The 27,962-nt window shown below is 60.3% G+C and overlaps 3 protein-coding genes across 6 annotated transcripts in view; 1 reads left to right on the top strand and 2 right to left on the bottom strand.

Annotated features, from left to right (window-relative positions):
* Nucleotides 1–28: 28 nt before the first annotated feature.
* Nucleotides 29–571, top strand: CUNH11orf94 (chromosome unknown C11orf94 homolog). The gene is made up of 3 exons (XM_040980332.1): nt 29–132; nt 258–331; nt 453–571. The coding sequence occupies exons 1-3, from the start codon at nt 29–31 to the stop codon at nt 569–571; spliced, it is 297 nt and encodes a 98-aa protein (XP_040836266.1).
* MAPK8IP1 (mitogen-activated protein kinase 8 interacting protein 1) lies at nt 415–15,176 on the bottom strand. 4 transcript variants are annotated; one of them, XM_040980328.1, is made up of 12 exons: nt 14,923–15,176; nt 7,297–7,402; nt 5,522–5,827; nt 4,422–4,503; nt 3,450–4,268; nt 3,240–3,315; nt 2,745–2,917; nt 2,394–2,503; nt 2,116–2,232; nt 1,910–1,980; nt 1,710–1,808; nt 415–1,421 (listed from the first exon to the last, which is right to left on the bottom strand). In XM_040980328.1, the coding sequence occupies exons 1-12, from the start codon at nt 15,021–15,023 to the stop codon at nt 1,349–1,351; spliced, it is 2,133 nt and encodes a 710-aa protein (XP_040836262.1). In that variant the 5' UTR covers nt 15,024–15,176; the 3' UTR covers nt 415–1,348. The 4 variants fall into 4 exon arrangements, with proteins under 4 accessions (XP_040836262.1, XP_040836265.1, XP_040836263.1 ...); XM_040980331.1 differs by lacking the exon at nt 14,923–15,176 and adding an exon at nt 8,632–8,689; XM_040980329.1 differs by lacking the exon at nt 14,923–15,176 and adding an exon at nt 8,396–8,466.
* Nucleotides 15,177–17,226: 2,050 nt separating this feature from the next.
* The window catches only part of CRY2 (cryptochrome circadian regulator 2), a 30,521-nt gene continuing 19,785 nt past the window's right edge, over nt 17,227–27,962 (bottom strand). The window contains exons 9-12 of the mRNA XM_040980155.1: nt 27,730–27,932; nt 27,294–27,386; nt 26,467–26,608; nt 17,227–19,206 (exon numbers count right to left, since the gene is read on the bottom strand). Of these exons, the coding sequence (XP_040836089.1) occupies nt 26,469–26,608; nt 27,294–27,386; nt 27,730–27,932 (436 nt within the window). The 3' untranslated portion in view covers nt 17,227–19,206; nt 26,467–26,468. The remainder of the gene's footprint in view (nt 19,207–26,466; nt 26,609–27,293; nt 27,387–27,729; nt 27,933–27,962) is intronic.

Here is a 27,962-nt window from a genome sequence, read left to right as displayed (position 1 = left end):
GTGGGGGAGGGAGCAGCAGGGGAGGGAGATGGTGCTCACCATGCTGGGAGCACTGTACCCCAGGGCTGGCTTTAGCCTCTTCCTCTTCTACCTCATCCTGGCAGCTGCGCTGCTGCGCCCCCAGCCTCTGCGGTAAGCCTAGCGGGGAGGCCTGGAGCGGTGGGGAGTAGCGCTTGGGGCCCCATCCTTCTCCTGCACAGGGAGGTGCTGGTGGCCTTGGGCCAGGGCCCAGTGTCCCGCTCTCCCCACCCCCACAGGTCTCCGCGATCTGTCCCCGAGGACTTCTCTGCGCCCCTGGAGCTCCCTCAGCCACTCTCGGGCCTGGTGGACGGTAATACCTCCACGCTGTCCCCAAGGGGGGCCCTCAGTGCCTCTCGGTCTCCCTCCTGCCCTCACACCCAATCTCGACTTCAGCCGCCATGCCACCCACACCCTCTTCCTTTCCTCTTTAGACTATGGGGTCCGACCCAAGCACCCCTGGCCTGGGGGGCCTCGGCCCCTGCTCTCCCAGGCCCAGCAGCGCAAGCGCGATGGGCCCGACATGGCCGAATACTACGATGCAGCCCTGTGATGTGAATCCCTCATAAAGCTATTCTATGCAACAGTGTCCGTGGGCAGCTCTCCTGGCTGTAGGTCCCAGCGGAGGGTGGGAGGGGGCTGCGCGCGCACACACACCTGCTGAGGTCCAGACAGGAAGTGGCACTTTAATAGTTGTGGCCAAGGCGAAAGGACCAAGATAGGGCTCTGGGCCAGTTGGGAGGCCGTCCTTTCCTGCCAGCCTACACCGCCCTGTCGCTCCCTGTTGCAGCATCCCATCCCTGGGGGTGGGTGGCAGGGGTCACAGCCTGCACGTGGGGGTAGTATGGGGGGAGGGCCTGGCATGCCAGGAAGGCTGGAGGTGGCACCTGGCGAGAGGTCCCCATGGGCCACAGAGCACACAGCAGGGACTTCACCTCCACCTGTGGCCATTTCTGTCCTGGAAAAGTCCTCAGAAGGCAGCTGGGCCCAGCCTGAGCATGGGGCTCTTCGGAGGGGGTCAGGGATGGGGGAGGCGGTGCACTCGCAGGGTGACCCGGCCCTTGTCAAGGCGGGAGCCGCAAGCCCCTGGCAGAGGGAGGCAGGCTCCGAGTGGTCGCCCTCCCTGCCCAGCCCTGCTCCAACCCTGTCCCCTTCCAGTTTCCAGCAGCCAGCGCTGCCCTCCACAGCCAAACGCAGTCCCGTATGTTACAGCACACCACCTGCCCCACCCTGGGCCGACAGCCCCACCTCCCCGGGCTCCGCTGCTGGGCGTGGCGAGTTCCGTATCACTTTCTCAGATGGCAGCTGTCCCAGCTGGTGGCCACATGGGCTACTCCAGGTAGATGTCCTCCGTGGGGCAGGTGTATTCCACAAACTGCTTGTAGAACTGCTGGAAGGCTCTCCTGGAAGACAAGACCCGGATGACAGGAGGGGCATGGTAGAGGGAGAAGCGGGTGTGCTCCCAGGAACTGCCAAACCAGAGCTTGAGGGTGCAGGCTGGGGTTCTACCTGTCCCACCACAGCCCAAGGCGCCCCCTCACTTCCTGGTCTCTACAGAACTGCAGCACCCATGGGAGACAGCTGCCTAGGGAAGCGTGCAGCACTAAAAAGTGGGGAGTGCTGCTCTGTTCAGGACTCCTGTGGCAGGGTCTGCAGTTGGGGTTCCAGGAAGCCCACACCCGACTGCGTACCCCACGGATTCTGCCAGGGCTTTAGTGGAGTCTTCAGACACAAAGACGTGGCAGGCAAACCGGTGGTCAGCTGGGTGCTTGGTGATGAACCCAAAGTACCTGCAGAAGGACAAGCCTAGCTGGGGGCCGCTCAGTCCCACAAGCGCCCCCTGGCGGCCCCAGACAACGCCTGGCGCCCCAAGCCCTGCCCCTCCCCTTACTTGTTGTTCTTTGGATGGTATCCACAGAAAGAGATGTTCTTTAACTGGAAAAAGTGGCTACATTTATTCCCCTGTGGGAGAAAGAGGGAAAAGCAAGAGAGTGGTCACACAGCCCCCAGGGGGCACAACCTCATGGGCGAGGTGCACCTGCCCACCTCCAGTCCACAGGCAAGCTGGTAGGAGGGGAGAGCGGCTCGGGGCATCACCTGGGCCTCCGGGGAGTCGTCAGCCTTGACGCCAATCTTGACGCCCCGTACACTGATCTCGAGGACGCAGCTGGAGGGAGGGTTCAAGTGCACGGTGAGCCGGCGAGTGGTGGCGATCTGTGTGTGGGACATGAAGGGGACTATCAGGTACTGTGTGTCCACTCCTCTGCCCACCTTTCCTGTCCCAGGGAGCCCCTGAAGCCTTCCCTGCCTCCAGACAGCAGAGTCCCTCTCCCCACAGGTGACACGGGGTGGCGCTGGCAGCAGGAGCCGGGTACCTTTTGCATAGCAGCACAGAGGACGTCATTGCCCTTGTGATAGGGAACCTGGACTGAGCCCAGGAACTTGACCCGGAACTGGTCTACCCAGTCGCTGTTTTTGGCCAGGGCTGGAAGGCAAGCAGCAAGTGAGGAACCACAGAGGGGGAGGATGAGGCACAGCGCAGAGGGACCGGGCCAGCAGGGGGAGCCACCATCCCAGGAAGTCACCTGGCCTGCGGGTGCCCACCTTAGCTTGCAAACGGAGCCAAGGTCAACCCTGCTTGGCAGGACCATATTCATTGGCAGGGAAGTGGGCAGACTCAGGGGCTGCCAGCCCAGGGCACGGCAGGGGAGGGGGCAAGCCGCTACCTGCCATGTGTTCCGGCTCCTTGGTGACCTCGATGGCATAGTAGGCGGGAAACACGCCGCGGGCCCCAGTGCGCATGTTGTAAGCCTCGTACCAGTAGTCTTCCGCTTGCAGCTCCACCAGCAGAGGGTCGTCCACCTCTAGCTCAAGTTCATCTTCGTGTCGAGGCACGAACCTGTCCTCAGCGAGGGACCTGTCACTCAGTCTTTGCTCCAGTTGCCCGACCAGGCCCACCCCGTGAACACATCTTTAGTTCAGCCAGCTCCCAGGGGAAGCCCAATGCCACCCAGGCAGGCATACGCCACTGAGGGTCACTTCTGGCCCCTTGTAAAGCTGAGAGGCCTCAGGCTCCAGAACTCGTCTCTGTGTGGGCACTGCGGGGCTACCATGCGCCACAGGCCTTGGTTTCCACACTCCGGACCAAGTGTAGGGTCTGGGGATGGAGTAGATGAGGGATGCGCCCCCCCCGGGTCTGCTGCCTGTGGGCAGGTGCTCACCTGAATATGGCCCTGTGCGTCTGCTCCTGCTCCACTCCGTTGATGACACAGGAGAACAGCCCGAAGGACTCGGCACCTGCGGGGAGCACGCACGGTTGGAGGAGGCTGCCCCAGTGCTGGGGCTGGTGGGCTAAAAGAGGCAGGTAGGAGAGCTCTATCCTGGGTCACCCGGAAAGCTCCCCCTGCCCCTGGTCCGGTTTCCTGACTCACTGGAAGAACGGGAGCGACCGCTCATGAAGACGTTCAGGAACTTCTTGGAGAAGTGGACGTCAGGCTCATCCGGCGTAGAGTCCTCCGAGAGGCACGCCGGGGGCCTCGGCCGAGGTGCCTCCTCGTACTCCTCGCCGATGGCCGACTCGTAGGGCGAGGAGGCGGAGGCGCAGTTGTCATAGACGGTGGCCGAGTCACTCTCATCACTGTAGTCGCCGAAGCACGGTCGCAGGCTCACCAGCTCTAGCTGAGCGTGCTCATCCACCACCAGCGTGTACTTGACCGAGTCGTAGGACAGGGCGCTCGTGTCCGAGCTCAGGGAGGCCCGTGGCGGCGGTGGTGGTGGCTCCCCCCGGCTGCCCCGCCACCCTCCTCCAGGTGGCTCAGCCCGCTCTGGGGACGACAAGCAATCAAAGCCCTCATCCTCCTCGCTGATGGAAGGGTGCGGCCGGCCTGCCGTGGAGGGGTAGGCAGCAGGGTCTGGGTCAGAGCTGACCGACATCCGGCTCTCGGCGGGCGGCAGGAAGCCAGAAGCTGGCTCCGTGGGCTCCGGTGGCCTCTGCACTGGTGTCAGGTAGATCTCCTCGGTGGCCTCTAGCCGCACGTCAGCCTGGTAGTGGATCCGCTCCCGATGAGAGTGGCCCCGGCCTCCGGGGGGCACAGTGGCGGTGGAGCCGCCTGGGGGGGCCATCTGGGTGGCAGCGCTGCGGCGGCACGGGCTGTCGGTGGAGGTGCCCCGGTCCTTGGTGGGGGCAGGGCTGCCCGGGGGTGGCAGCTCGTCGCTGAGGCAGATGTGTTCGTGCGGCGGGGTCTGCTCCCCTGAAGGGCAGGCAGGACAGCACTGAGCACAGCTGCCCTCATCCAAGACCCCCAGGCAGGTCCCTGCTCTGGGACCTGACCCTCAAAAGCTGTTGCACCAGGCTGGTTTGCTTTCTGCAGCCAGGACTAGGTATGGGAGAAGATCTGACTCACCTGTCTTCAGGGGCGATGACGAGCGAGACACGCGATCCTGCCAACTGTGCTTTTTGCCCAGAGAGTTGTTATTCAGCGTGTCCTGTGTGGGGAACAAAGAGCCCTTGTGATGGGAGCTGGTCAGCAGTGCCCGGCACAGGGAGGCCCTGGCCCTGCCCCCATCCAGCCTCCCCTGCAGCAGGCAGGAGGGGTGGCGGGTCCCAGCCCTTCCGCTGGCACTGCAGGGAAGTGTCTGCCCCTCAGGCAGATGCTCCCATCAGCGGGGCAAAGGGGGTGATACGAGGCTGGGGGGGTGCATTAAGGCTTACATGGGAGATGGCCTGGTAGTGGAGCAGGTAACTCACACCCTGGGGCCTGGAAGCCATGGCCAGCGAGGGGCCAGGGTGTTCTGAGCTGGCTCCAGGCCACAGGGCCCCAGCTCCCCTGCCCCCCACACACATAGGAGCACACACCCCAGGGATGGCAGATGGCCACTGTCTGCAGCCTTCTTCCTGGTCCTCCTGGGCTGCCTGCCCCCCATCCTCAACCCCACCTCACCCCCAGGGCACTCCACATACAAGGCTTTGCCCTCCCCCATCCCTGGACTGGGCTCCTGGACCAAGAACCCACCCCCTCACTGCACACCGACTGCGGCATACAGAGAGACAAAGGGCCCCCAGCCAGCACTCCCCACACTATTCAACTCTCCTTGGCTTCCAGCCCACCCAGCCAGGGGCCCTGAGCCCCAACTCGCCATCCCCTCCCCTCCATTCCTCCTCTCTGGGCAGACTTCAAACTGGCTGGTTCCCGCCCCATCTCCTCCACAACTTTATAGGCCTTGCCCTGGGCAGGCCACTTGCACTCGGGGAGCTCCAAACGTCATCGCCTGTGACCCCAAGCCCCACCCCCTTGCAACCTTTCAACGCCCGAGTTCTCTGGGTCCCCTACTTCTCTCCTCCCGGCCCCATCCACCCCTGCACGCCTTCACTCTGTCTCCTCAAACCTCCACTGCCAGCTAGTTCACCACACGGACCCACCCGTTCCTCGGAGCCCACCTCCGCAGCAGGAGGCGCCCTCTGCACCCCACGCCTCCCCTGCCAGCCCCGCCCCCGGCGCCTCACCTGAGACCGCGGCACCTGCGGGAACAGGTTGAGCGTGGTGGGCCGCTTGGGGCGGTACGTGTCCCCGCTGCCCGGGCCCTGGCCCTGGCTCTGGCTCTGGCCGCGGGGCGCCGGTTCCTGACCGGGCTCGGTCTCGGGCGGCCTCGCTCCCGGACGCCGTGCCGCGCGCTCTTCATCGTCCTCCTCGTCGTCCTCGGCGCCGGGAGTGTCCCCGGTGGCGTCGATCAGGTCCATCTGCAGCATCTCGGCCTGCAGCCGGCTGCCCGCGCCGCCGCCGCCCGCAGACAGCAGCCCGGCGCGCGGGGGCTGCGCGGACGGAGGGGCGTCAGGGGGCGGGGCCACGCAGGAGGGGCGGGGCCGCCGCGCCGCGCCCCGCCCCTGCCCGGACGAGTCCATTGCGCGGCCACGAAGGGGGGAGCAGAAGGAGCGGAACGTGGGGGGTGGGATCGCGAAGACTGGGGGGGCTCCCGGGAGGAGTTCCTGCTGGAAGCGCAAGGCCGCCCCTCCCGGAGCCAATGGGGCAACGCCTCTCCCCTTGCTACGATCCTCCCCCATTTCCAACTCGTTGCGCCCTCCCGTTGCCTTGGCAACGGCCGGTGACCTCACCCGGGTAGTAAGCAGAGCCCAGAGTGAAGTCACCGCTGTTACCATGGAAACTTAGGGGTCGCCGAGGAATTGGGCCTCCATCGCAAGGGACAGGAGCGGAGTGGAGAGGGGCGGGTGTCGCAGATCAGCGCAGGAAGGAACCCAGGAGGGATCGTGGGAGAACCGAGGCTCAACCAGGCAGGGAAGCGGCTCTCAGAGCGCCGGGAGACTGAAGCCGAGGCAGAGGAGTCCCCGGTGGTCCCCAGGCCTCTCCCCCCGCCAGCTTCTGCGGGCTTCTCCATCAGCTAACCCTGCCTTCACCACTCACGGCCTTCTGTAGCTCCAGCCCTGCCACTATCTCCAGGCACCATGGACAGATCCCCAGGCCTAGCCACCTTTGACCAGCGTGTGACGCCTCCTGAAGCAACCCCTAAGGTTGCCCACTAGGGTTGGGTGTGGGGAACTGCAGGATTCTTCTCTGGACTTCCTCTTGTCTGGCAGAGCCTGTAGTCTCTCTACTGAGGGGCACCGGGTCGGCACTGAGCCAGGTGTGTCCCCCACTCTGCAGCCCTCCTCCTGGGGGCCAAGGGAACCCAGTCCCAGGGTGTGCCCCGTTCTAGCCAGGGTCCCTTCCTGCTTTCTTGCAAAGATGGAGTGCCGATCCTGGGCTAACCGAGGCCCTCCAGCTGCCGGGAAGTGAGGGGGACCTCCTGGCAGCTTTAGCACTAGGAGGCAGCTATCTTTCTGTGACAAGACCCAGGAGCCCCTAGGTGTGGGAGGTGCTGGGCCACACCCTGGCCCTGCGTGAGTGCCCCAGCCAGGCTCTGGGAGATGCTGTGTGCTGTGGTGCAATGGCATCTGGCAGCTCTGGCAGCTCTTCTGAGTGAGTGATGTCCTGAAGTCCTGCACATCCCAACCGACTCCACCCTGCTGGGCCTCAGTCCGCCTGCCAGGAGTGCTCCCAGAGGGGCTGAGGGAAGTCTGGCTTCTGTCCTGAACCCTGACTCTCCTTGCCTGTGGTCCCGCAGGCAGCTGAAGCAACTGCTTCCTGCCTCAGCCCCTGGCATGGGAAACAAAAATTCTGGCAAGCCATGGCCTGGGTGTTTCCTGCTCGTCCTTCCTTGAGGGTGGCCCCCACTCCCATCCACAGCCACACTGTCACCGCCCTCCCACGGGGAGCCTGGCCTTACCCGCAGGGACAGGGCGTCTTTGCACTGCAGGCTGATGCCACACTCATCGGTGATCTCCGAGAGATCTTCATCCTCAAACTCCTCCAGGCTGATGTCATGGGTGAGCCTGGGGGGGTGGAGGACGGGAAGCCAGTTACATCCCCAGGGCACCCACCAAAGGGTGGCCTCTGGCAGGCCAATGGGGGAGGCTGGGACTCTGGGAGGGTGTTAGAGGCTCATGCCTAAAGGCAGTTGTCTAGGGCAGCGGTGGGCTGAGGAGGCTGGGAGCCATGCGAGACTGTAGCTAGCCAGCAGGCAGTGGCTGGAGAGCCCACAGGTAAGACCCTCATCAGCTTAGCCAGATCAATTCCTCCCCTAGCAATCCTGATCAAGGCAGGTTGCACCAGTTCAAGTTCACCTGCACAGAGTGGAGAGCAAGGGGTCAGTGATGTCTGGGGTGGGGCGTGGGGGGTGTCCCTGTGCAATTCCCAGGGACAGGCAGAGAGTGCAGCAGGCCCACAGGCGTGTTCCCCACCCCCTCCTTGAAGACCTGCCCCCCACCAACAGCCCTGAGAACGTATGACAAGCAAGCTGATATCAGAGTTTCAACCCACTCCAGGAGAGCCCGTGCCTTCAGCACCCTGTTCTTGGGTTCATCTCTTTCTTCTCCTTACCAGGCTAAAAGATCCTGCACAAGAGTCTGCCCTGGGAGGAAGGATCAGGAAAGTCCCTCCACTCCCCTCCCCCCACCATGCCCCAGCTAGGGCTGGAGGTGTCAGAATCTTGGCAGTCAGACGAAGCACTTGTGCCATCCTCCCACCTCCTGGGCTAGCCCTATGCCCCCTGCATTGGAGTGCAGGGCCCGCTTGGCCCTGGCGTGCTGTGCTAGGATGTGTGGCAGGTCGGGGAGTATTACACCAGAAGGCTGAGGCTTAGACCAAGGCAGGTAGGCCTACTGGTCCAAGGTCACCCAGGAGAGGGTGTGGCCCAGCTCTCCCACCCCAAGACCTGCGTCCCTGCCTGTCACCTCCATCAGACCCCACAGACACGCTGAGCTCCGCAGACCTCCCTCCCCCCAGCAGTCCCCATCCCTGCCCCTGCCCACCCCCACATTCCCTACCAGCGTTCCCACTGGTCCTCCAACCAGCTGTCATCATCGGGGCTCGAATCCATCTTCAGTACCAGCTGCATGGATAGCCCTGCCCAGCCGGGGGGCTGAGGGACCCCAGGGCTGCCCTCTCATACCCAGTAGGCTGGAAGGGGGGGCCAGGGCCCCGGCCGCTGCCACTGCCACCACCGGCCTTCACCGCCTGGGCCTGCCTCTTTGCCTCCTGTCCGCTGCAGAAGCCTGGCGGCTCATTAAAAATAGATGGGCTGGGAGAGGGGACAGCAGCTGCCGACCCCAGGCCTGGCCCCAGCCCTTCCCAGTCTAGCCCATGACAGCATGCAGCCTGCCTCAGCCGGCCCAGGATGAAGCCGCAGCGATGGCAGCAGAGACTGTGGCAGCAGGGGCCGTGGCAATGTCGCCGCCTCCCTTGCGGGATCAGGTTACTGCGATCAATGCTACCGGCTCCACCTGCCCTTCCAATGCCCCCTTGCTGTTGTTGTCATCATCCAGGGGGCCCGGAGTGGCCCCCTCTCCAGCCCCAGGCTGCTAAGCAGATGGCAGAAATCTGGGCTGTTTCCCCCCAGAAGCCGGCCCCTGCCCTGCTTTTTAAAGGGCCAGTACCACATTCAGGAAATCAGGCGGGAGTTGGGAAGGGCACCCTAGACACGGAGACCCCAGCCCCGTACCCCACATCACATCACGGAGACCCTGTGGGCACAAGCAGGTCCACCCACCTAGGGCTGACGCAAAGCCTGACTTACCCTAGCCAGGCCTAGAGAGCCAGGAGGGGCGGGCTGAGGAAAGCAGTGGGCCCGCTCTGGAGGAGGCAGAGCAAGGAGCAGGCCCAGTGTGGGGACTGCTTGGCGCAGAGCTGCAGGGCTGCAGTGACATCAAGAGAAGCCGGAGGAGCCACACAGCAGTAGCAGGTTCTAGCCAGAGACCAGGGACGGGGGTGGACAGGTGGGCTCTCGAAGGCGCTTTCTGACCTGTGTGTGCACGGTGGGGGTCGGGGAGCGCCCAGGTTTCAGACCCTCCAGTACATGTGCAGAAGGAGGTCCTGTCTCAGAAAGTCCAGCCAGGACACAGCAAGCACCTCTAGCCCATGGCAGTGAGCCCCTAGGGCTGGTACACAAGGGCTACCCAGATGGTGAGGCAGGGCAAGTGAGCACAGAGAAGCAGCCCCAGATCCAGGCAGTGGCACCCCGAGCCCCAGGAGATGCACCTCCCTCCCTGCTCTGGTCAGGGACCCCTGCACACAATGACATCTTGCCGTCACCAAGCCCTGCCCTTCCAGGCCTGTCCAGGGGCCAGCCTGCCTCAGTCTCCTCATTTTTGAACCAGCCCGCCCACCACCATTGGGCAAAGCTGTTGGAACCTTCCTCATCATGCCCCTGCTCGAAACCTTCCAAGGTGGGGCTGGCGTTGTGGCTTAGTAGCTTAAACCTCTGCCTGCGTCCCCTGCATCCCGTATCAGAACATCTGAGTCCCCAGCTATTGCACTTCCAAGCCAACTTCTTGCTTGATGGAGAACAGCCTGAGTACCAGGGCTCCTGCCACCCACAGTGGGAGCTCCAGGCTCCAGTCTTTGGCCTAGCCCAGCTCCAGCTGTTGCTGCCATCTAGGGAGTGAACCAGCAGATGCAAGAATTCTGTTTCTCTGCCCTTCAAATCAATAAATCTTGAAACAACCCCTGCAAGCCTCCTTGTCTTCCTGCCAGGGGCCGCGGCTGCCTCCTACGCCAGGCATTCATGTGTGAGCACCTGCTACTGTCCCGTGGCCACAGGGTGGGCGGGAGCCGCTGAATGTCCTTTACAGATGCCGGAATTGGAGCTAACTGGGTCACAACGATGGACAGAGCACTAGGCTGGGGCCCTTAGGTGCCATAAAGGGAGATCTTGAGCTGATGCAATAGGGTTCTCCATCACCTGTGACTTAGATGAGGACACAAGAAGGGTCCTACCTACACCAAGTGAAACCGCCAACTGAGCCTGGCATGATGACTCAATTGGCTAATCCTCTCCCTCCAAGTGGCAAGATCCCCTATGGATGCCAACTGTGTCCCAGCAGCTCCACTTCCCATCCAGCTCCCTGCTTATGGCCTGGGAAAGCAGTAAAGGACGGCCCAAAGCCTGCACCTATGTGGGAGACCCAGAAGAAGCTCCTGGCTCCTGGCTTCTGACTGACTCAGCCATTGCGGCCAACAGGGGAATGAACCAGCAGATGGAAGATCTTCCTCTCTATCTCCTTCTCTGCGTAATTCTATCTGCCTTTCTAATAAAAATAAATGAATCTTCAAAAAGAAAAGAAAAGAAAAGAAAAGAAAAAAAGCCGCCACCAACCCTTGCCCACCAAGCCTCAGAGTGCAGGTGAGGGTGATCAGAACAGTTTGTGAGGTCACTGCCAGGAACTGGGGGGGAGGGCAACAGGCCAAGGAGGCCCCATTTTGCAAGCCACACCCTGCCCTGCCCACGAGAACCCTGCCCTTCCCTTTCTCTCCTCCAGGCGCCCGATGCACTGGGGTGTGTCCCAGCCTGAACCCGGAGAGGGCCTTCTGTGGAGGAAGCCTAGACAGAACCTTGAGGGAGGCGCCTGTGCGAGAGGAAGGGAAAGAGGGAGGGAAGGGAGGCAGAAGTGAGAGCAGTCCCCTCTTGGCTCTCCTCCCTCCTGGAAACCTGGGCCCTGGGTGCCAGGAGCCACTGCTTGCCCCGCTCATGCTCACGTTCCCCTTCAGAGCTGCCCCTGCCCATGCCGCACACCTGCTGCCTGGCTCTGGATGAGATGATGGTTAAGGTCACGGTCACCCACCCTGACCTTTGGAGCTGAACCTCCCATAAGGACATGGTGGAGACCTCTCTTCCTGTGTAAACTTGAGCACCGTCCACCCCACTGCCCAGCCACCTCCTGCTGTGCCTCGCCCCTCCCCCACCAAACTGGGTGCCCCCAAGTGGCCTGGATCACTGTGCCTTCCATGGGCCAACGTGGACTTGCCGTTGCCACAGGCTGTGACTCTTCCCCAGTGCCAGTGGAACTTGGGAAAGCGAGCAGAAGCAGTCCTCCACTGGGTAAGCCACACAGGAGCCCGCTTCACTATCCAAATGGCTGCAATGGCCAGAGCTAAGTCAATCCAAGGCCAGGAGCCTTTGCCAGGTCTCCCATATGGGTGAAGGGTCCCAAAGTTTTAGGTCATACTCTGTGGCTTTGCCAGGCCATAAGGAGGAAACTGGATGGAAACTAGAATAGGCAGGGCACAAACTGGCACCCATATGTTGGATGTTGGAACCATAGGGTGGAGGATTAGATTACTGAATCGTGGCACCGGCCCTTTGGTTTGTCTTTTTGAGACTGATTTCTTACTTGAAAGGCAAAGTGACAGAAAAAGAAACATACACACACCCCCTCCCTGCCACCACACACACACATCTGCTCGCTCACTTTCCCAAATGACCACCACAGCCAAGGCCTCGCCAGATGGAAGTCAGGGTCCTGGAACCCCACAAGCGAGGTCCTGGGTGTCCAACACAGGTGACAGGGACCCCAGCACTTGAGCCATCACCAGCTGTTTCCCAAAGCGGGGAACTGGAGTGGAAGCAGAGCAGGTGAGACTTGAACTGGCACTCTGGTAGTGGATGCCAGCATCACAACGGCAGTTCACCTGTGGCACACGGAGCTGATTTCTGATGTCTCCCCCTTAAGTCTCCTCCCACATACCCAAGTCAGGCTGCTCACTCTATCCTCCAGGCACCCCTTGTCCCCTACCAGTCCCTTCCCGGGGACAGTGCCACCATCCCTTCCTTCTTTTGTCTTGCTCACTCAGACCCCAGATAGCCACTGCATAAACTGCCCAACTTGCTTTTGCAGGGTTTTGTCAGGAACACGTATCGCTTGAACAACATTTTCTTCAAGTATTTCCTAAGTGACCCAAGTTACTATGCTCACTATAAAAATAGGAAATTCCAAAGCTCCCACGCCCCATCCCATGCCCAGAGGTGACCACGAGTAACCGACTGAGCTGTGTGCTCGCAAAAATCAGCTGCAGGTTATTTAGAGCCACACTTCCTCACCGCGCTCCTGCAGCCGCCTCCCATACCTCCCACTCATCCTCCTCCAGGAAGGCTGCCAGGGATTGCTCTGTCTTACAAGGGGTGAAGCCACCTGGGGTCAAATCCCAGCTCCACCAGGTCCCTCGCCTCTCCAGGTCCCAGCCTCTGCATCCTCAGAGTGTGAAGAAGAACATGAGGCCATGTGTCCGAGGAAGGCACGTGAGACCGGGGAAGGTGTGTGTTTCACACACGCATGTGCACATGGCTCTCGGAATGACGTCTGGTGCAAATCCACACTATTTGTGTAGCCAGGCCGGTCCTTAACCACGTCACACACCACTGAGGCACGACTGAGCACCTGCTGTGTGCTGGGCAACAGGGGCAGGTCCTCCAGGGTGCCAGCACATGCAGCCCTTTGCAGAGCTCCCAAGGGTGGTCTCCTTGGGGTCTCAGCACTACTCCAAGCAGGGGCCAAGCTGGCACTTTAGAGACCCAGAAAGTGGAGGTTCAGAGGGGTTATGGGCTTAGCATCAGAGCACAGAGCTCAGGTCCAGCCAAGGATCAAACCCCCGTCCAGCAGGAACTGTGAGCTCCCCATTTTGCTCCAAGAGGGCGCTACCTGCCCAGGGTGAAATGGAGCTGGGTCAAGGGCTGCGGGAGGGGGTGGTGTGGGGAGGGGGGCAGTACAAGGGAAAGGGCAACAGCGGGGGCGGGGGGACTGCGGGCACAGCAAGGAAGTCCAGGCAGGCAAGCTGAGACAGAGACTCTTATTATTCCCACGTGCTGGCCTTGTCCTCACAGCTGGGCCACGGTGTCCTGGAGGGCCAGCCCACGCCTCAGTCTTTGGGCCTGCAGCAGCTGCTGCTAACCTCGTCTTGGCCCAGGGCTGGCCACACACACTCACTAGCCAGCACTCACCACCCCAGCTCCTCCTCACTAAAGTATGCTCAACAACTGAGTCGGCCAAAGGCTGGGGTGGGGGAGGGCAATGTTGCCCCCAGGAGAGCTGGCAGAGGTAAAGGGGAGAGACTGAGCAAAGCCCTGGGGTGCAGGCCAGCCGCCCCACCTCTTGCTTTCCCAGGGCTCCCAGGCAAGCCCCTTACTGCTCTCCTCCAGCTCAGCCATAAAGGGATGGTGATGGGGGTTAAGTGAGCTAGCACTGGAGAAGACTTGGGACAGTAGCATGAGCCACAGCTGCCTGCTAGTGGGCAGGGCAGCCACTTGTTGCACAGTGACTGGATGGACACGGTGCCTTTCCCGGAAGGAATCAATAGCAATTACCCCCACTCAACAGATGGGGGACCAAGCCACATGGGAGCAAAACCTGCAGAGCGAGGATTTGAACCCACATCCCTCTGAGCCCCAGGGTAGGCAGGCGGCGTATGTGTCATGCCAGGTCCAGTGGCAGGCATGATGGCAGAGGCTGTAATTCCTGCATGGAGCCGAGGGGGCCTGGCCACCTCCTTCGGGTCTCCCTACCCCCTCCGCCCACCACAATGCCATTAGAGACCCCCAAGGCAAGTCCCTGCGCACTAAGGGCCCATGAGCCACAGATGTCCTTGGTCAGAGAAAGAGCTGGCACCAAAGCCCAGCTGAGGCCTGCCTGGGGTAGGGACCCCAGGGGATAGGCAGGCGCCAGCTCCTGTGACAGGAAAACAATGGGGTTTGTCCAGGCTCCTTTCTCTGGGCTCTGGAGCATTTGCTGCCTGCTCCTCCTCCTCCCTGGCTGAAGGCCAGATAGGAGGGAGGTTCATTCCTCCCAACCCCACACACCCACCCTTTGCATCTCAGGATATCACCTGGCCTAACACTGGATGAGGCAGTGGTGGTGGAAGGGGGCGTTGAGACCAGGGCCCTGGGTCTTCAGGCCAACAGGGACCCTGGCCCATGTCTCTGGCTTCCCCCCGGGGAAAGACACCCTTAGCAGGTGTAGGATTCTCCTTGCACCTGCTCCGAGACACATCTGACCAGGTCCATGTGCCCTGACTATGTCAATCCGGCAATCAGGCCCTCTGGCCAGGCAGCACTGGGGGAAGGAGCCACTATTCCCTTCTCCCAGCACCAAGCTTGTCTGTTACCCACACGGAACTGGGAACCAAGGACCACCCTAGCCTACTTTCCTCTCTACTCGGAAAACCCTCATCAGACAGGCAAACATCCGCCCTGCTTGCCTGTTCTAGACCTCGACCTCGACCCCGGCCGGGCCAAGGCCCTGCAGTGGAGAAGAAGGCGTCCTCTGAGCCCCCTCCCCCGATTCTAGCTCAACACCTTGCACCCGAGGACGCGCAATGGCGGCCGCAGCCACCCGGCGCACGGCGGGGCGATCGGTTCAGACCCAAGTTGGTGTGCTTCCCGAGGCCTCGGTGCAAGAAAGCCCACCCAGCCCCAAGCCGTCCTCGCGTTCCCGATTCCCCAGCCACTGCGGCGGGATGAGCCAGTCTCGGTTGCTCGGTCCCGACGGACGGGAGGGCGCGGCGCGCGGCGGCAGGAGATGCTCACCTGAAATTGGGAGGCGACGCGATGTGCAGCCCCAGGAACGGGGAGGCAGCCGGCGGGGAAGCTGCCCCCCCGCCCAGGCCGCCGCTTTCTCGCTCCGCCATTCTCGGGCACAGCCCTGGCCATCCGGGCGGAGCGCGGCGCGGGGGAGGCGGCAGCGGCGGCGGCGGAGCAGGGGGCGGGGGCGCGGGAGAAGCCGCCGCCGCCGCGGGGCTCGGGCGGGGAGCGAGCGGCGGGGCGCACCTGCGCTGGGCAGGGCGCGGCTCCCGACGGCGCGCCGCTGGCGGCAAGTGGCGAGCGCGCCCCGGTGCGCGCCCCCGGGCCGGGCCGGGGTCTCGTGCGCCCCGCCCCGGCGACGCCGGCCCCGCCCCGAGGCGGTGCTCTCCGAGGTGCTGAAGGCACGCCCCCCTCCCCTCCGTCGCCTGGGCTCGGCCCCGCCCCGTTCTAGTCCCCAACCTCGCAGAGCACCCCCAATCCCATGGCTGGCGCTGCCTCGTGGGGGGGCGGGGGCGGGAATTAGGTCCCCATGCAAGGCCCTCTTTGGCTGTCTCCAGAAGAGACGATGGCGGGAAGGACAGGAAGGTCGTGGTTGAGGAAGGGGATCTTGGAGCCAGGTTTGAATCAGGTGCTCTCCAATAACAGATGAGAAGGTGGGGGACCTTGCGTTGCTGATGTTCTGGTCCCACCTGTGAAAGGGGAACTAGATTGTCAAATGTCATGGTGCTCGTGAGGCTGACAGGTAACAGAAATGTGTTGTCCCCAGGAGCTGGGAGCACTCTACCTCCTGCGCCGAGCTCCAGGCCTCTCCCACTGCTGTCCCCTCCTTTGGGGACTCCAGGTTGACCAAACCTGCCCCAGACATCTGTCGGTGGTGTCCAGAGCGCCACACCCCCCCTCTTCCCAGCTCTGCTGCGTTTCTCATAAGGCACCCCTCTGGGGGGCACACGTGTCACCCAGACCCCCCCACCAGTTTGGGGTTCTTTGGTTTCCAGCGCTCCCAGCACCTCTAGCCCGGCTGGGGTCCAGCCTTGTCTTCCCTCCCCTTTGAGGGAAGTCTAGGCCGCCAGCGACCCTGCATCAGTTCTTTCACAGCACAGACTGCCGAGGTCAGGGTCCCGGTCTGAGTGGTCCGCAGCTTCTCTGGTCAGGTCTCCCCGGCGTCTGTGGCTGCTCAAGGCCCACAAGCTATGCTGTCCTCTGCAAGGCAGGTCAGGGCAGTCCTACAGCTGGTGGAATCCCATCTGCCCCGTGTTGACTGCCAACACGGCTCTGCTGGCCCCGTTCTTTTGACGCACCACCCAGGGAGTGGGCGACCTTTCAGTAACAGCCCCCAATATGCCAGAATCTACAGCTGAAGGTCTTGGCTGCTGTGGCCACTTCACCTTCACTGCCCTTTTGGCTCAGGGCCCTTTCAGCAGGCCCTCGCAGCAACCATCTGCTGCTATGGAGCCCAGCTCCTCTCCCAGGAAAGCAGTCTTGCCTAATTACCACAACTCTTAATTCTTCTGTAGAACTAGGGTGCTTCCACAAGAAGTCAGGGGTGTGTATGTGTATAGGACATCCAATCCCTCTGGAACCTTCTGTTAAACAGAGGTTATCTTAGCTCCCAAAACCAAGCCAGAGCCATGTTAAAGAGAAACATGGAAAAAGGAGAAAGGGAAGGGCAGGTGTGTCTTAGTGGGGAAGAAGCCACAGGAAGTGGGAAGCCAAGCTGAGAACAGGCTGTGTGCTAGACTCAAGTTCTCCTTTGCCTTTCTCATGCTGTGGGGCTGAGTGTGATCCTCTGGAGGGGGGCTGGCCTGAGCCCTCTCCCACAAGTTGGGGTGTGCACGCTAGAGCGGTGGGCGCCAGGCTGCCACTTCCAGTAGGGGAGCCCACAAGCACTGCAGAGGGCAAAACCTAGCCAGCGTCTAAGCCTCGTGCCACCCCCTGCGCCCCAACACCTGGCTGTCAGAGCCCACACCCCTCCTCACCCTCTGACTACAGTGAGGGAAGGCCACTGACAGTCTGCAGACCTTCCATGCACTGTGAGGCCTGGTCGCAGTGGGACACTGCTGAGGGATCACATCCCAGGCCGAGTGGTTGGTGCTATTCAGGCCTCACTGGATTAACCTGGCCCTGCCTGGGCCTTAGAGCTGCCCCTCGCTTGGCCCAGCTGCTCCATGGAGCCATGACGGGCCTGGCTCCAGCAGAACCAACACACTGCAGTGTAAGGCTTCCCTGGGCCTTGCCCCCCAACACCCCGCCAGCCACCCCGAGCCCCCGGTCCCTGACCTCTGGGGAAACGGACAACAGCACAGCTTTAACAGACAGAGTCAGATGTTTATAAAACAGTGAAGAATCACAAGCAAACTGTGGGAGAAACATGACTTCCTGGCGAAGCTCTCCAAAGTGCGTCTTGTCTGCGACCATTTCTTCCCCTTGCTGGCCTTCAGGCCAGGTTGGCAAGCCTGGCCCGGTGGTGGGCAGAGAGAGGGGTTACAAACACTCCATGGTGTCCCAGGCCGCCAGCCTTTGCTCACCCTTTCCCACCCCTCCACTGCCCTGGAAGGCTGCCATGGGCATGGGCCTGCAGGCCAGGGCTGGGGCAGCAGGGAGCTGGGGGAAAGCCATCATCCAGTCTGCAGGAATGACCCCCTGCCATGCAGAGGGGCGGCTTTAGAAACCCCAAATGTGGCCCTCAGCCTGCAGCTTTCTCAAACAGGTCCCGCTCTCCTTCTTCCAGCAGTCAGTCCTGACGAGGGGCTGAGAGGCTCAGGGGACAATGCTCTGAACACAGGCCCCCACAGGACGATGGAGCATGTCTAGTGAGGGTGACAGACATGTGACAGCTGGCCTCCAGAGGAGCATCTCTGGAAGAGGCCTGTGAGCACGCTGGATGGCTGAGGAAGCTGTGAGCCTGACCGCAGGCATTCGGGTCCAAGGACCCAGGACAGTGAGCGCCGCGGCCAGGGCCAAGGGAGGTGGCAACACTGAGGCTGGAAAAGGTCACAGGGGAGGTAGAGAGGAAGAGGCCCAAGGGCCAGCTTAATGTTACACATGAGGCCGAGGCCCCCAAGGAGGACTGGCCTCGCAGCTTTGTGTACACACACCTGTACACGCACATACACACACACTCCTGGTGGCTCAAGTGCAGGCCAGGGTAGAAGGAAGACTTACTCTGCTAACATGTCCCTTTTGTCATCACATCTTTGTCCACGCAGGCCTAAGGTAGGAGGAGGGGGTGGGGAAGGGGGGAAGGTAGAGGTGCAGGCCACTCCAGGAATGCAAGGCTTGGCTTCTTTGGGTCAGACTTCCCCTGCCAGATGTTTCTGCAAGGCCTGGTGTGCCTGCTGCCCCTGTGCTCCCCAAGCCTGGGTCTCTCTGCCGGAGGCCTTTGGAGCTCAGCCACAAGGACAAGCTGACATGGCAGCTTGGATGTGGACCAGCCCGGGGCAGGCACTGGAAGCCTGTAGAACAGACCAGAATGGCTTCCCCTGGCTAGCGGTCCTGTGAGGTCCTGGAGTGGGGCCAGAGGAGCGGGGTGCAGGGATGGGGCCTCAGCCTTGCTGTCCCACAGCTCCGGGGGAGGCTCAAGGCTGGCTCTTGACTGCTAACATGGAAGGAACTGTGAGAACTGGCTATCGCTCCTGGCCTTGGCTACCAGGCTACCACCCATAACACTGGCACTTATCCTGCTGCCTGGGTGTCTGAGTGTCGTGGCAGAAATTTCTAGTTCCACAGCCTTGTGCTCAATGCCAGATGTGCAAGGGAGGGTCTGCAGGACCTTTTAAAACTAAAAGGCGTGATGGCTGAGTCTGAACAGCATTCCCGTGCCCAGCCCACCTGGGGGGCTTGGTGGGGGCTCAGCCGGACTCTGGTTGCCTCAGGAAACCAATCCTGTGGCTCCCACACTCCTCAGTCTGATGTCAAGTGGGAGGAAGACCAGGGGAGGCAGATGCCAGGGTTGTAGCAAGGGCCCCCCCATTCTTGCTACTCAGACAAGGCAGCTGCTTTCCAGCAGGTTTTGGCTCAAAGTCCCAGCCATGGCTTAGCCCTGTGTCTGGAGGCTGGGCCATGGCCCTCGCATTCCTCCTCTAGCCCAGGCTCCACAGTGTCAATACACTCACGCGCACACACACAGGCATACCACTTGTTCCCCTGCACATGCGCATACACACACACACACACACGCGTCCACGGCCCGCCTCTGTCGGCGACTGGCTTCTGTGCAGGTCACACTCAGCTGCCATGGGGGGGGGGCCTTCTTGGGCGCCCAGGTTTGCTCCCGGAGCAATGGTGCTGCAGCTGTAAGAGACAAACAAGTATGAAAGGGACATTGAGGAGACTGCGCACTTTCCCCAGGGACGTGAGCTGCTGTGGTGGCTTCTCTAGGGACAACCACACTGGCAGCTGGGAAGAGCCAAAGGCATGAGCACATGAGTCATGGTCCCTGAGGACAGCCTGGTGTTGGGCTGCCCCAGGGGTGACTGAACTCCGGCCCTCAGAAGGCTGGCAGGACCAGCTCTCTGCTGTAGACCCTCCTGCCTTGTGGGACTGGGAGTCAGGAGGGGAGGTGGCAGAGGAGGAGGTCCAGGCAGTGAGGGACTCACTTGAAGTCTTGAGACAGGTGCCGAGTCAAGGGCACAGCAGCACTGCCAGAGGAAAGAAGGGGCTGGAAGAGATGCCCGCTGGGGCCAGCAAGGTCATAATTGTGTTGAACACTAGCAGGTGGGCAGATCTCCACAGGTAGATCAGGGTTCTGGCACAGATCTAGAGGGCAGGAGGGTGGCAGGGGCGGTGCCAGGATGGCTCTGAAATGTGACCTGCATTGGGGACCAAGGGAAGACTGGCTTCATCCCCGACCAGAGGATGGGCTGGCTGACTATCAGGTGGGGCAACCGGGTATGCAGGTGTCATGTGGCTGGGGTCTATGGAGAGGGAGGCAGGGCAGCAGCTCGCAGGCTTTCCCGGGGTGACTCGGAGTCTGGCATGATGCATTATGCTCTGCTTGAGCTTTGTTCCGCCCCCCAACCCAGATTCCATGTTGAGACCTCCGGGACAGCAACATGTGAGCACAGTGGGCTAATGGTCTTTTAAGAAGGGCCTAGTGTGATGGTTCCATTGGCTAATCTTCTACCTTGCAAGTGCTGAGATCCTATACTGGCTCCAGGTCGTGTCCTGGCTGTTCCACTTCTGATCCAGCTCCCTGCTTGTGGCCTGGGAAAGCAGTCGAGGACAGCCCAAAGCCTTGGGACCCTGTACTTGTGTGGGAGATCTGAAAGAAGCTCCTGGCTCTGGATTAGCTCAGCTCTGGCCATGGTTACTATTTGGGGAGTGAACCAGCAGATAAAAAGATCTTTCTGTCTCTCCTCTCTGTAAATCTGATTTCCTAACAAAAATAAAAATAAGTCCTTAAAAAAAGTCTTTATAGGAGTACTTAAGTGGGATGAACCCAGTATGGCTGGAGTTCCTGAAGCAAGAGGAAGTTTAGGTGCAGACAGCACAGAAGTGAAACTATGGAAGGCACAGACTGACAGAGGACTCCGACAAAGCCTAGCCTACACCTTGACCTTGGGGCTGCTTGCCGGCAGACGGACAGGGTGACACATTTCTGCAGCTGAGGGCACCTGGCAGACTCACACACCCTTGAGACCCCACTCATCCCGGAAACAGGGCCTCTGTGTTTCCAGATGAGAAAACTGAAGCCAGATGGGCAGTTTGTTAGAGCCGACACATGAAGCCCAGGGCTGTCTGGCTCTGAGTCTGTTACCAATTCAGTTTCAGTGCTATAGTAGAGAATGCAAAAACAGCAATTGGACACGGTGGCAGAAAGACCACATTGCAAGCAACATGAATGCAAGGGAAGATACTGGGAGAAAGAACAAGCGCTTTTCAATGTCAAAGCTGATGTCGAGAAGGATCCCAAATCAGTCTTCCCAGGGAGGGTGTCGGGTCTGATGCTCCAAGGGCCTGGCTGAGATGCCCACATCCCACAATTCAGGACTTGGGTTTCGTTCCCAACTCCTGATTCCTGCTAACACAAACCCCAGGAGGCAGGAGTCATGGCTCAAGTCGTTGGATCCCTCCCACCCACGTGGGGAGATGGGGACTGAGTTCCTGATGCTAAGCTGGGGCCCAGTCCAGCCTTGGCCGTTGTAGGTCATTGGGGAGTGAACCAGCATGGGAACTCTCGGTGTCTCTGCTTCTTTTTAAACATTTATTTATTTTTATTGGGAAGGCAGATATAGACAGGAGGAGAGACACAGAGGAAGATCTTCTGTCTGCTGGCTCACTCTCCAAGTGGCCGCAACTGCTGGAGCTGAGCTGATCCAAAAACAGGAGTCAGGAGCCTGTTCGTGGTCTCCCATGTGGGTGCAGGGTCCCAAGGCTTTGGTCCATCCTCCACTGCTTTCCCAGGCCACAAGCAGGGAGCTGGATGGGAAGTGGAGCATCTGGGATACAAACCGGTGCCCACATAGGATTCTGGTGTGTGCAAGGGAAGACTTTAGCCACTAGACTATTGTGCTGGGCCTGTGTCTCCGATTCTTAAATAAGCAGACAAATCAATCAGTCTGAGGGATGACAATTTATCCAGAAATTGGGAAAAACGAAAAGGCAAAAGCAGAGGCGGGTGCCTGTGGGGTATATAATTTTCACCAGTTTTCCCTTTAAGCTTCTAGGACTACAACCAGGCCACACGTTTTTCATGACATACACAGTTGTTCCTCAAGTGCATTTATGTTACAACACAGAGAATGGGGAGAAATACCACACACATGCCTCTGGACACGGGCAGCACTGGAGAACACAGCTTGGCTCTGCCCCAGCTACGCCTCCCTTGCTTTCTACCTCCTCTGCCTGCAGGCCGGGGGCTGAAAAACTGCATAGTGGACTATAAGCCTCTGCCTGCAGCATAGGCAATCCATATGAGAGACCAGGGAGAAGTTTCTGGCTCCTGGATTTGGGCTGGCCCAGCTCTGGCCATTGTGGTCACTTGGGGATTGGACCAGTGGATGCAAGACCTGTGTCTTTTTCTTCTCTCGCTGTAAATTCGTCTTTCCAATAAGGTCAGGCTTTCTATCTGGGCCTCCAAGGTGTCCACAGACTGCCTCGGGGTTAGAGGCACGTCCCTCTGAGCCTTTCAGAGTGGGCAGCTTTCTTGGGGAAGGGCTGCGGCCTCTGTCGAGGTGTCCCTACAGAGGCTCCGGGGACTGGGTGCTCAGGAGATGCCTGCCCTGGGCCCAGTTTTGTTTGGAGTGCGCCTAATTGTAGGTGAATGTCCCAGCCCCTGCCCTGGCCACCCAATGCCGCCAGGAAGGGTTCAGAGCCGCCACTACAGGTTCATGGGGCTGAGAAAAACTAGCTCGGCCCTGTCAGCAAAGCTGGTCTGAGGCCTGTTCCGCCCACCCCTTGGGTTGCTCGGTCAGCAGATTGCTGTGTTCTAGCTCTCGAGTGAAGCCATGTGTCTGCAGGGAAAGCGGGCTGGGGAAATCAGATGAGGCCTTGCAGGAAAACAATGAGAACAGCAGGAAGAGCAAGGGGCCAACAGCCTGTGGGGAGTGGGCGCTGAGGGAAAATTCAACTCCGCCAACAGCGCTGGAAATGGAAATCAGTGTCTTTGAATCTGTCATTAATGCAAGGAGCTGCACATGGCAGCTGGAACAGAAAGCCAGGGAGGGGCTCCTGGTCTCTGCGCCCTTAAGGTTAGCTGGGATGCCCTCCTGGGTTCCTGCCCCCAAGCCCTTCCCACTCAGTAGGTGCTACCAAGAAGCCCAGCTCGGAGTGTACCTGCTCTGGGACCCTAGCCCTTGAGGGCCATGGGTACAAGATGCACAGCAGGTGCTTGCCTTAGCAGGGGGCACCATGACAGCCGCAAATCTGCAGATGAACCCAAACTGGCACTGCCTTCCGCCCACACTCCAGGCAAGGTTTGAAGCCCAGGAGCTTCAGCAAGGCAAGGGTTGGCTGCCCAGCTCCCGATTCAGGAGCAGGGCAGAACAGAGAGGGGGCTGTGCTTGGAGAGGGCACAGAGTTGACACTGTCAGCTATTTCGCTCCCCATGCCACCCACTCCTGCACCTCACCCATCATCAAGAGTGCAGAGGGGACAGTTAGTCAGTTACCTATTCTGTGCCCAGGGACATGCAGTGCCAATCTCTCATGGTTGGCTCGGGAACTGAAGATCGGAGTGGCCAGGCTGCAGCCAGCCAGCCAGCCAGCAGCAGAACTGGATGCAGCCCCTGGGAGGTGTGGACAGCCTGGCTCTGTCGCAGGTGCCATGCTGCCTCTGAGCATGGGCACCTGTCATACTCAAGGCAGGCATGGACGTTTGAGCCAACATCACATCAACCAGGAAGAACTTCCACGAGTGGGGTTTTACTCAGGGGGTGGACTGCAGGCGTGGGGTGGGTGGGGAAGGCAGGTAGGAGCTCCTGGGCCAGCAGCCTTCTAGCAGGCAGCGGGGTCTTTTTTTATCAGGAAGCATGGAAAGGCACATAGCACAAGCAAGGGATTCTCTCCATGGTGGCATAACTGGTCCAAGGAGAAGGTGATGTGCCCCTGGAGACAGTGGCTGGCCTGCTGAGTGGTCAGCAGCTCTGGGGGCTTGGGGCACTGGTTGCCCGAGGCGGTGTGTCTGTACCGTAGCATGCACACGGCAGAAAATCAGCTGAGGCACAGAATGGACAGGCATGGTTCTGGGGTAAGCCAGCCCTGTGGCTCCTGGGCCACTGCCTCAGTCAGTCTCCATGGTAAATGGCTGGGTGCCCCATGCACGCTGGGGCCCCAAGGCAATGGCACAGCCAGGAGCCGAAGGAAGCAGGGACAGGATGCAGCTTTTGGATTACACCAGAAGCAGCTCCTGAGAGTCATGTGTCCTGGCTGAAGTCACACAACTTAAAAACAGGTCAGTGGGAAGAAGGGAGGTAGCAATTCCCCAAGCTGCCCCTCTCCACCCCCAATCTCACAGAATCTCATCTCAGAGCAGGGTGCCACAGCAGCCTGGTCCATGGAACCCCAATGCCTTGGGGCTCAACCAAGGCCCCCACCGGCCAGCTCAGCCAGTTCTGCAGGGGTTGCCACGGGACTCGGTTCCCTAGGCCACCAGTGTGCCTCCAGGTCCTCAGACCTCTTGATCTCAATTCCAATCTTTCTTTTTTAAGATGCATTTTATTTGCAAGTCAGAGAGAGAGAGAGAGAGGGAGAAAGGGAGGGAGAGACAGCCAGGGAGATCTTCCATCTACTGGTTCACTCCTCTGATAGCCACAATAGCTAAGAACGGACCAGGCTGGAGCCAGGAGCTTCCTCCAGGTCTCCCACGTGGGTGCAGGGTCCCAAGGCATTGGGCCATCCTCAACTGCTTTCCCAGGCCACAAGAAGGGGGCTGGATGTGAAGTGGAGCAGCTGGCCCAGTTTGTACCGGCGCCCATATGGGATGCTGATGCTGATGTCAACGGCTTTACCATCTAGTACAACATGTACCTCCCACCCTATAGTCTTCACAGCCTGGCCTGGCCAAGCTGCCCCTTTCCCTGCCTGCTAAGGGCACAGAATACCCAAGGAGGCGGATGGGCAAGCTCCAGACTGGGTCACGGTCAAAACAACCCCCTCCCCTGTTCCTAATTGGATGCTGTTTGGTCACCATGGAAACATCACACTCTAGGGCTTCCTGGCTCCTAGACAGAACAGCAAGGGCCTCACCTGCCTGCCCCGGCACGATCAGACCCAACTACACTTTGATAACACCTCTTCCAGCTGCATCTCCTGAGGATAGTGGAGCCCAGGATGCAGACACGGTCGGTGGCCCGTCAGCACCCACACTTCCACCGGCCAGGCCCGGATGGTGGATGATGACCCGTATAAGCCAGCAATTCCCATGGTACTTGCACACCTGCACGCTCAGCCATGTCCTGGCCATCACCTTGTGTCCGTACTGTGTTTCCACCCTAGCACTGCTGGCTCTGCATCTGTTTGTCATCTGTTTTGCTCCAGGGGGAGTTGGGGTTGTCATGGTAATTCTCAGTGTCCAGGACAGGACCTGGTCAGCTGTGAACCCCTGGTATTGCTTCGCTTTCTGGGTTTAAATGAAGAGCTGAAGGTCGGAGCCACAACAGCCATCTTGGGACCACAAGGCAACTGTCTGCATCTGGGACAAAGGGGCTGTGACACAGCTAAGCTGCTGACCCCAAACAGCCACACCCACCACCTCTGAGCCTGTAGCTGAAGCAGCAGTGGGTGGGTTTTTCACAAATACCAGTTCCTCCCAGTCCTAACATTGCAGTTGTTGAACTGACCTAAACCATCCTGCAGGCCCTCCAGTGGGAACATGCGTGACGTGGTCTCTGAGCATGCTGTGCCAACAGCTGCCTTCTGCCAAGTTGGCAGAACTGGTGTCACCTGCTGAGGAAGGATGGGTCCTGTGTCCTGCTGGGTCCCTAAACAGTGGTGAGCACCTGTGGGGGACACTGCCCTGTAGTGGATCTGTTCTATGCCCGCCCCGCTTCTCACGTATCCATTGGCAACAGGGCCAGCCCAGCAGCATGGGTGTCCTGGAATGGACTGCAGCTGCCGGCATGCCCAGGAGTAAGACAGCACACACCTGTCTGTCAGCAGTCTATGCTAGAGAGGTCAGTCATGGTCAAGGGTCCAAGCCTCATAGAGCACGTGCACCTAGCCACACACCAGCTGGCCCTGGCCTTGCCCTTCATAGTGCAGGCACCTGGGAGGGGAAGCTACCAGCTCTGTGGAGAGTCACTCTCCGAGGTGGCTCAAAAGGAACGGCCTTGCACGATGACACAAGCCCATTTATACTCCCTGGAAGCGACATACAGGTCCCGCCTATGCAAGGGAGGATGGGGGATGGGGCCAAGCTCTTAACGCTATTCTGGAAGCTTCCCCAAAGGACGAATACCAATTGGAAGTGCTGAGCTGAGGCCACAGGCAAGAGGCCGGATGAGGCCAAGGCTTGTCCTGGCGGTGGGGCCCAGGGCATGACCGGGGCGCTCGGCACTTGCCACCTGCTTTTAGATGTTTCTTGGGGGTAAAGTGACCCCTAAGGGACATGTTGGAAAGTGAGGACTTTGGATTCAAGAGAACAGCCCCAATAGGGGGGGTGGGGTGAGAAGGGACAGAGATGGTGGGGAGGCAGGGGAGGGCAGGCCAAGCCACTGCCCTGCCCTCTGGCCCCTTTTCTGAAGATCTGTCCTGCCCTCTGCTGGCCAGTCCGCAGACTGCAACTGCGAGGGAGCGGACCAACTTCCCATGGGGGTCCCACTTTATCCACTTTCACAGGGAGCAAGGGGGGCCAGCAAACCAAAACACAGCAACAAGGTCTCACTTTTGTTTTCTCACTTATCTGATATCCAACAAAATTGGTTTCATTTTAAGTTTCCTTTTGAACTTGGGAGCTATAAAAGCCAGGGAATTGCAGCCTCAGAATTCCACCCCCAAGCCAGAGGATTTCAATCTGGTTTGCAAAGCCCCGCCCCTTCCCGTGGCTGGCTGGCTGGCAGGGCACCCCAGCAGATCAGGCCCCTCCAACCTCCCCCTCTGCTTGAGTGTCACTCACTCTCAGACGGCCTTGCTCGGTAGCTCTGGAGCAGGCACCTCTGCCACGCGGGCCCGTTTACTCAGCTCCTCCCCAGGCGGTTCCTCGGCAGCTTCCAGCTTGCGTTTGGGGGATGCTGGGCCACTGGACAGTGGTCTTGGGCCTGCAGGAAGGAGGGGGCACAAGGAAGGGCCATGAGCGTGAGTAGCCTGTAGACCCTGCACGGGGCACCTGCCACACCTGCTGTCCTCTAGCTCTCTGCAGTGCTGACCTGCCCCGGCAGTGTTCATAGAGAGCCTGAGCAGGTGTGTGGACACCTGGGCTGGGCTTCCCCTGCAGCCTGAGTGGAAGTGAGCTGGGCCCCCATCCCCTACCCACAGCCTGGCCAGGGAAGCCAGGACACCTTGCAGCTCTTGGATGCAACAAACCCATCTGTCTACAGCCCCCCAACTCCTCACTGCCACATCCCCCATCTCCTCCCAGTGCTCTGCCTACCCCTATGATCCATGCAGAAGGTTCTGGAAACCAAGGCCATACCACACCCACCCCCTGCTGGAGGGCCCAGGCTGCTCGCTGTATCTAGTCTTGTCCTGGTGGCATCCTTGCTCCTGGCACACGCCACACCATGCACCAGCCTTGTTTCTGGCTCCTTGCCTGGACTCAGCCCATCTCTGTTGCCAGGCCTTTCCTTGGTAGTCTCTTTTTCTGGGATGTTCCTTCCCAGGTTCCTGAAAGGGCTGGTTCTCACTCATGAGACTCGGTAAGGAGCCACTGCTCAGACACACAGCCCTGAATGACCGAAGAGGTGTCCCAGGCCCTGGTGGCCATGGCTGGGTGTGGCTGCTCACCTGTGCTGCTCACGTTCCCGGCCTGGCTTGAGCTGGGCTCGGCTACAGGATGGCTGAGGTCTTCCACGCAGGAGGGGACAGATGCCAGCAGGCCTGGGACAGAGAGAGGTGTGTATGGGAGGGTGGGGGTGGGGTCGGGGTCATCAGAATGCAGCCCCCTGCATGGCAGCAGAAGTGAGGGACGGGGTGCAGGGCAAGATCAGAATGTGGCAGTTGTACCTGCTCCCACTGCCCCACAGTGGGCTACTCAGGCAGGCCTGATACCACCCAGCCTGCGTGTCCCGTGCCCCTAGAAGTCAACTCCACAGCACTTGGGGGTCCAGCTGCAAGTGTCTGGAACCCCTTGCCTCCTTGCCCCTAGCCTGCAGCTGCGTCCGTTCCCTCCAGTGAGCCAGAACACGGGGGCACTGGGGCAGGGCGGGGCAATGCTCCTTACAGAGGCCCCGGTATCGCGACAGCTGCTGGTAGATCTGTTTCATCCGCTCAATGTTGAGCCGGCTGGTCTCGGCGTGGTTGACAATGGGCCGGGGGTAGTCTACGCCGATGATGCACTTGGCCGCCTTCTGAACAGACTCCGGGGCATTCCAGGGCTCGTAGATGTATCGAGAAGGGAACCCCTTCAATTTGGGCAGGTATCGCCTGCAACACATCCCCCAGAAACCTCCTGAG

This window comes from Ochotona curzoniae, unplaced genomic scaffold (genome assembly GCF_017591425.1).
Source record: "Ochotona curzoniae isolate NIBS_2020 unplaced genomic scaffold, NIBS_Ocur_1.0 contig_3432, whole genome shotgun sequence".
Classification (NCBI taxonomy): Eukaryota; Metazoa; Chordata; class Mammalia; order Lagomorpha; family Ochotonidae; genus Ochotona; species Ochotona curzoniae.
The sequence above is the reverse complement of the archived record's forward strand: the minus strand, read 5'-3'. Positions and strand labels throughout refer to the sequence as shown.

Bases quoted from the DNA above. Each gene is read 5' to 3' on its own strand.
- CUNH11orf94 (XM_040980332.1), top strand. From the start codon at position 29: ATGGTGCTCACCATGCTGGGAGCACTGTACCCCAGGGCTGGCTTTAGC. The intron at 133-257 runs GTAAGCCTAGCG...CCACCCCCACAG, and splicing joins CTGCGCCCCCAGCCTCTGCG to GTCTCCGCGATCTGTCCCCG. The intron at 332-452 runs GTAATACCTCCA...TTTCCTCTTTAG, and splicing joins ACTCTCGGGCCTGGTGGACG to ACTATGGGGTCCGACCCAAG.
- MAPK8IP1 (XM_040980328.1), bottom strand. From the start codon at position 15,023: ATGGCGGAGCGAGAAAGCGGCGGCCTGGGCGGGGGGGCAGCTTCCCCG. The intron at 5,828-7,296 runs GTAAGGCCAGGC...CCGTCCGCGCAG, and splicing joins AAGACGCCCTGTCCCTGCGG to CCCCCGCGCGCCGGGCTGCT. The intron at 2,918-3,239 runs GTGAGCACCTGC...CGCTGAGGACAG, and splicing joins ACGCACAGGGCCATATTCAG to GTTCGTGCCTCGACACGAAG.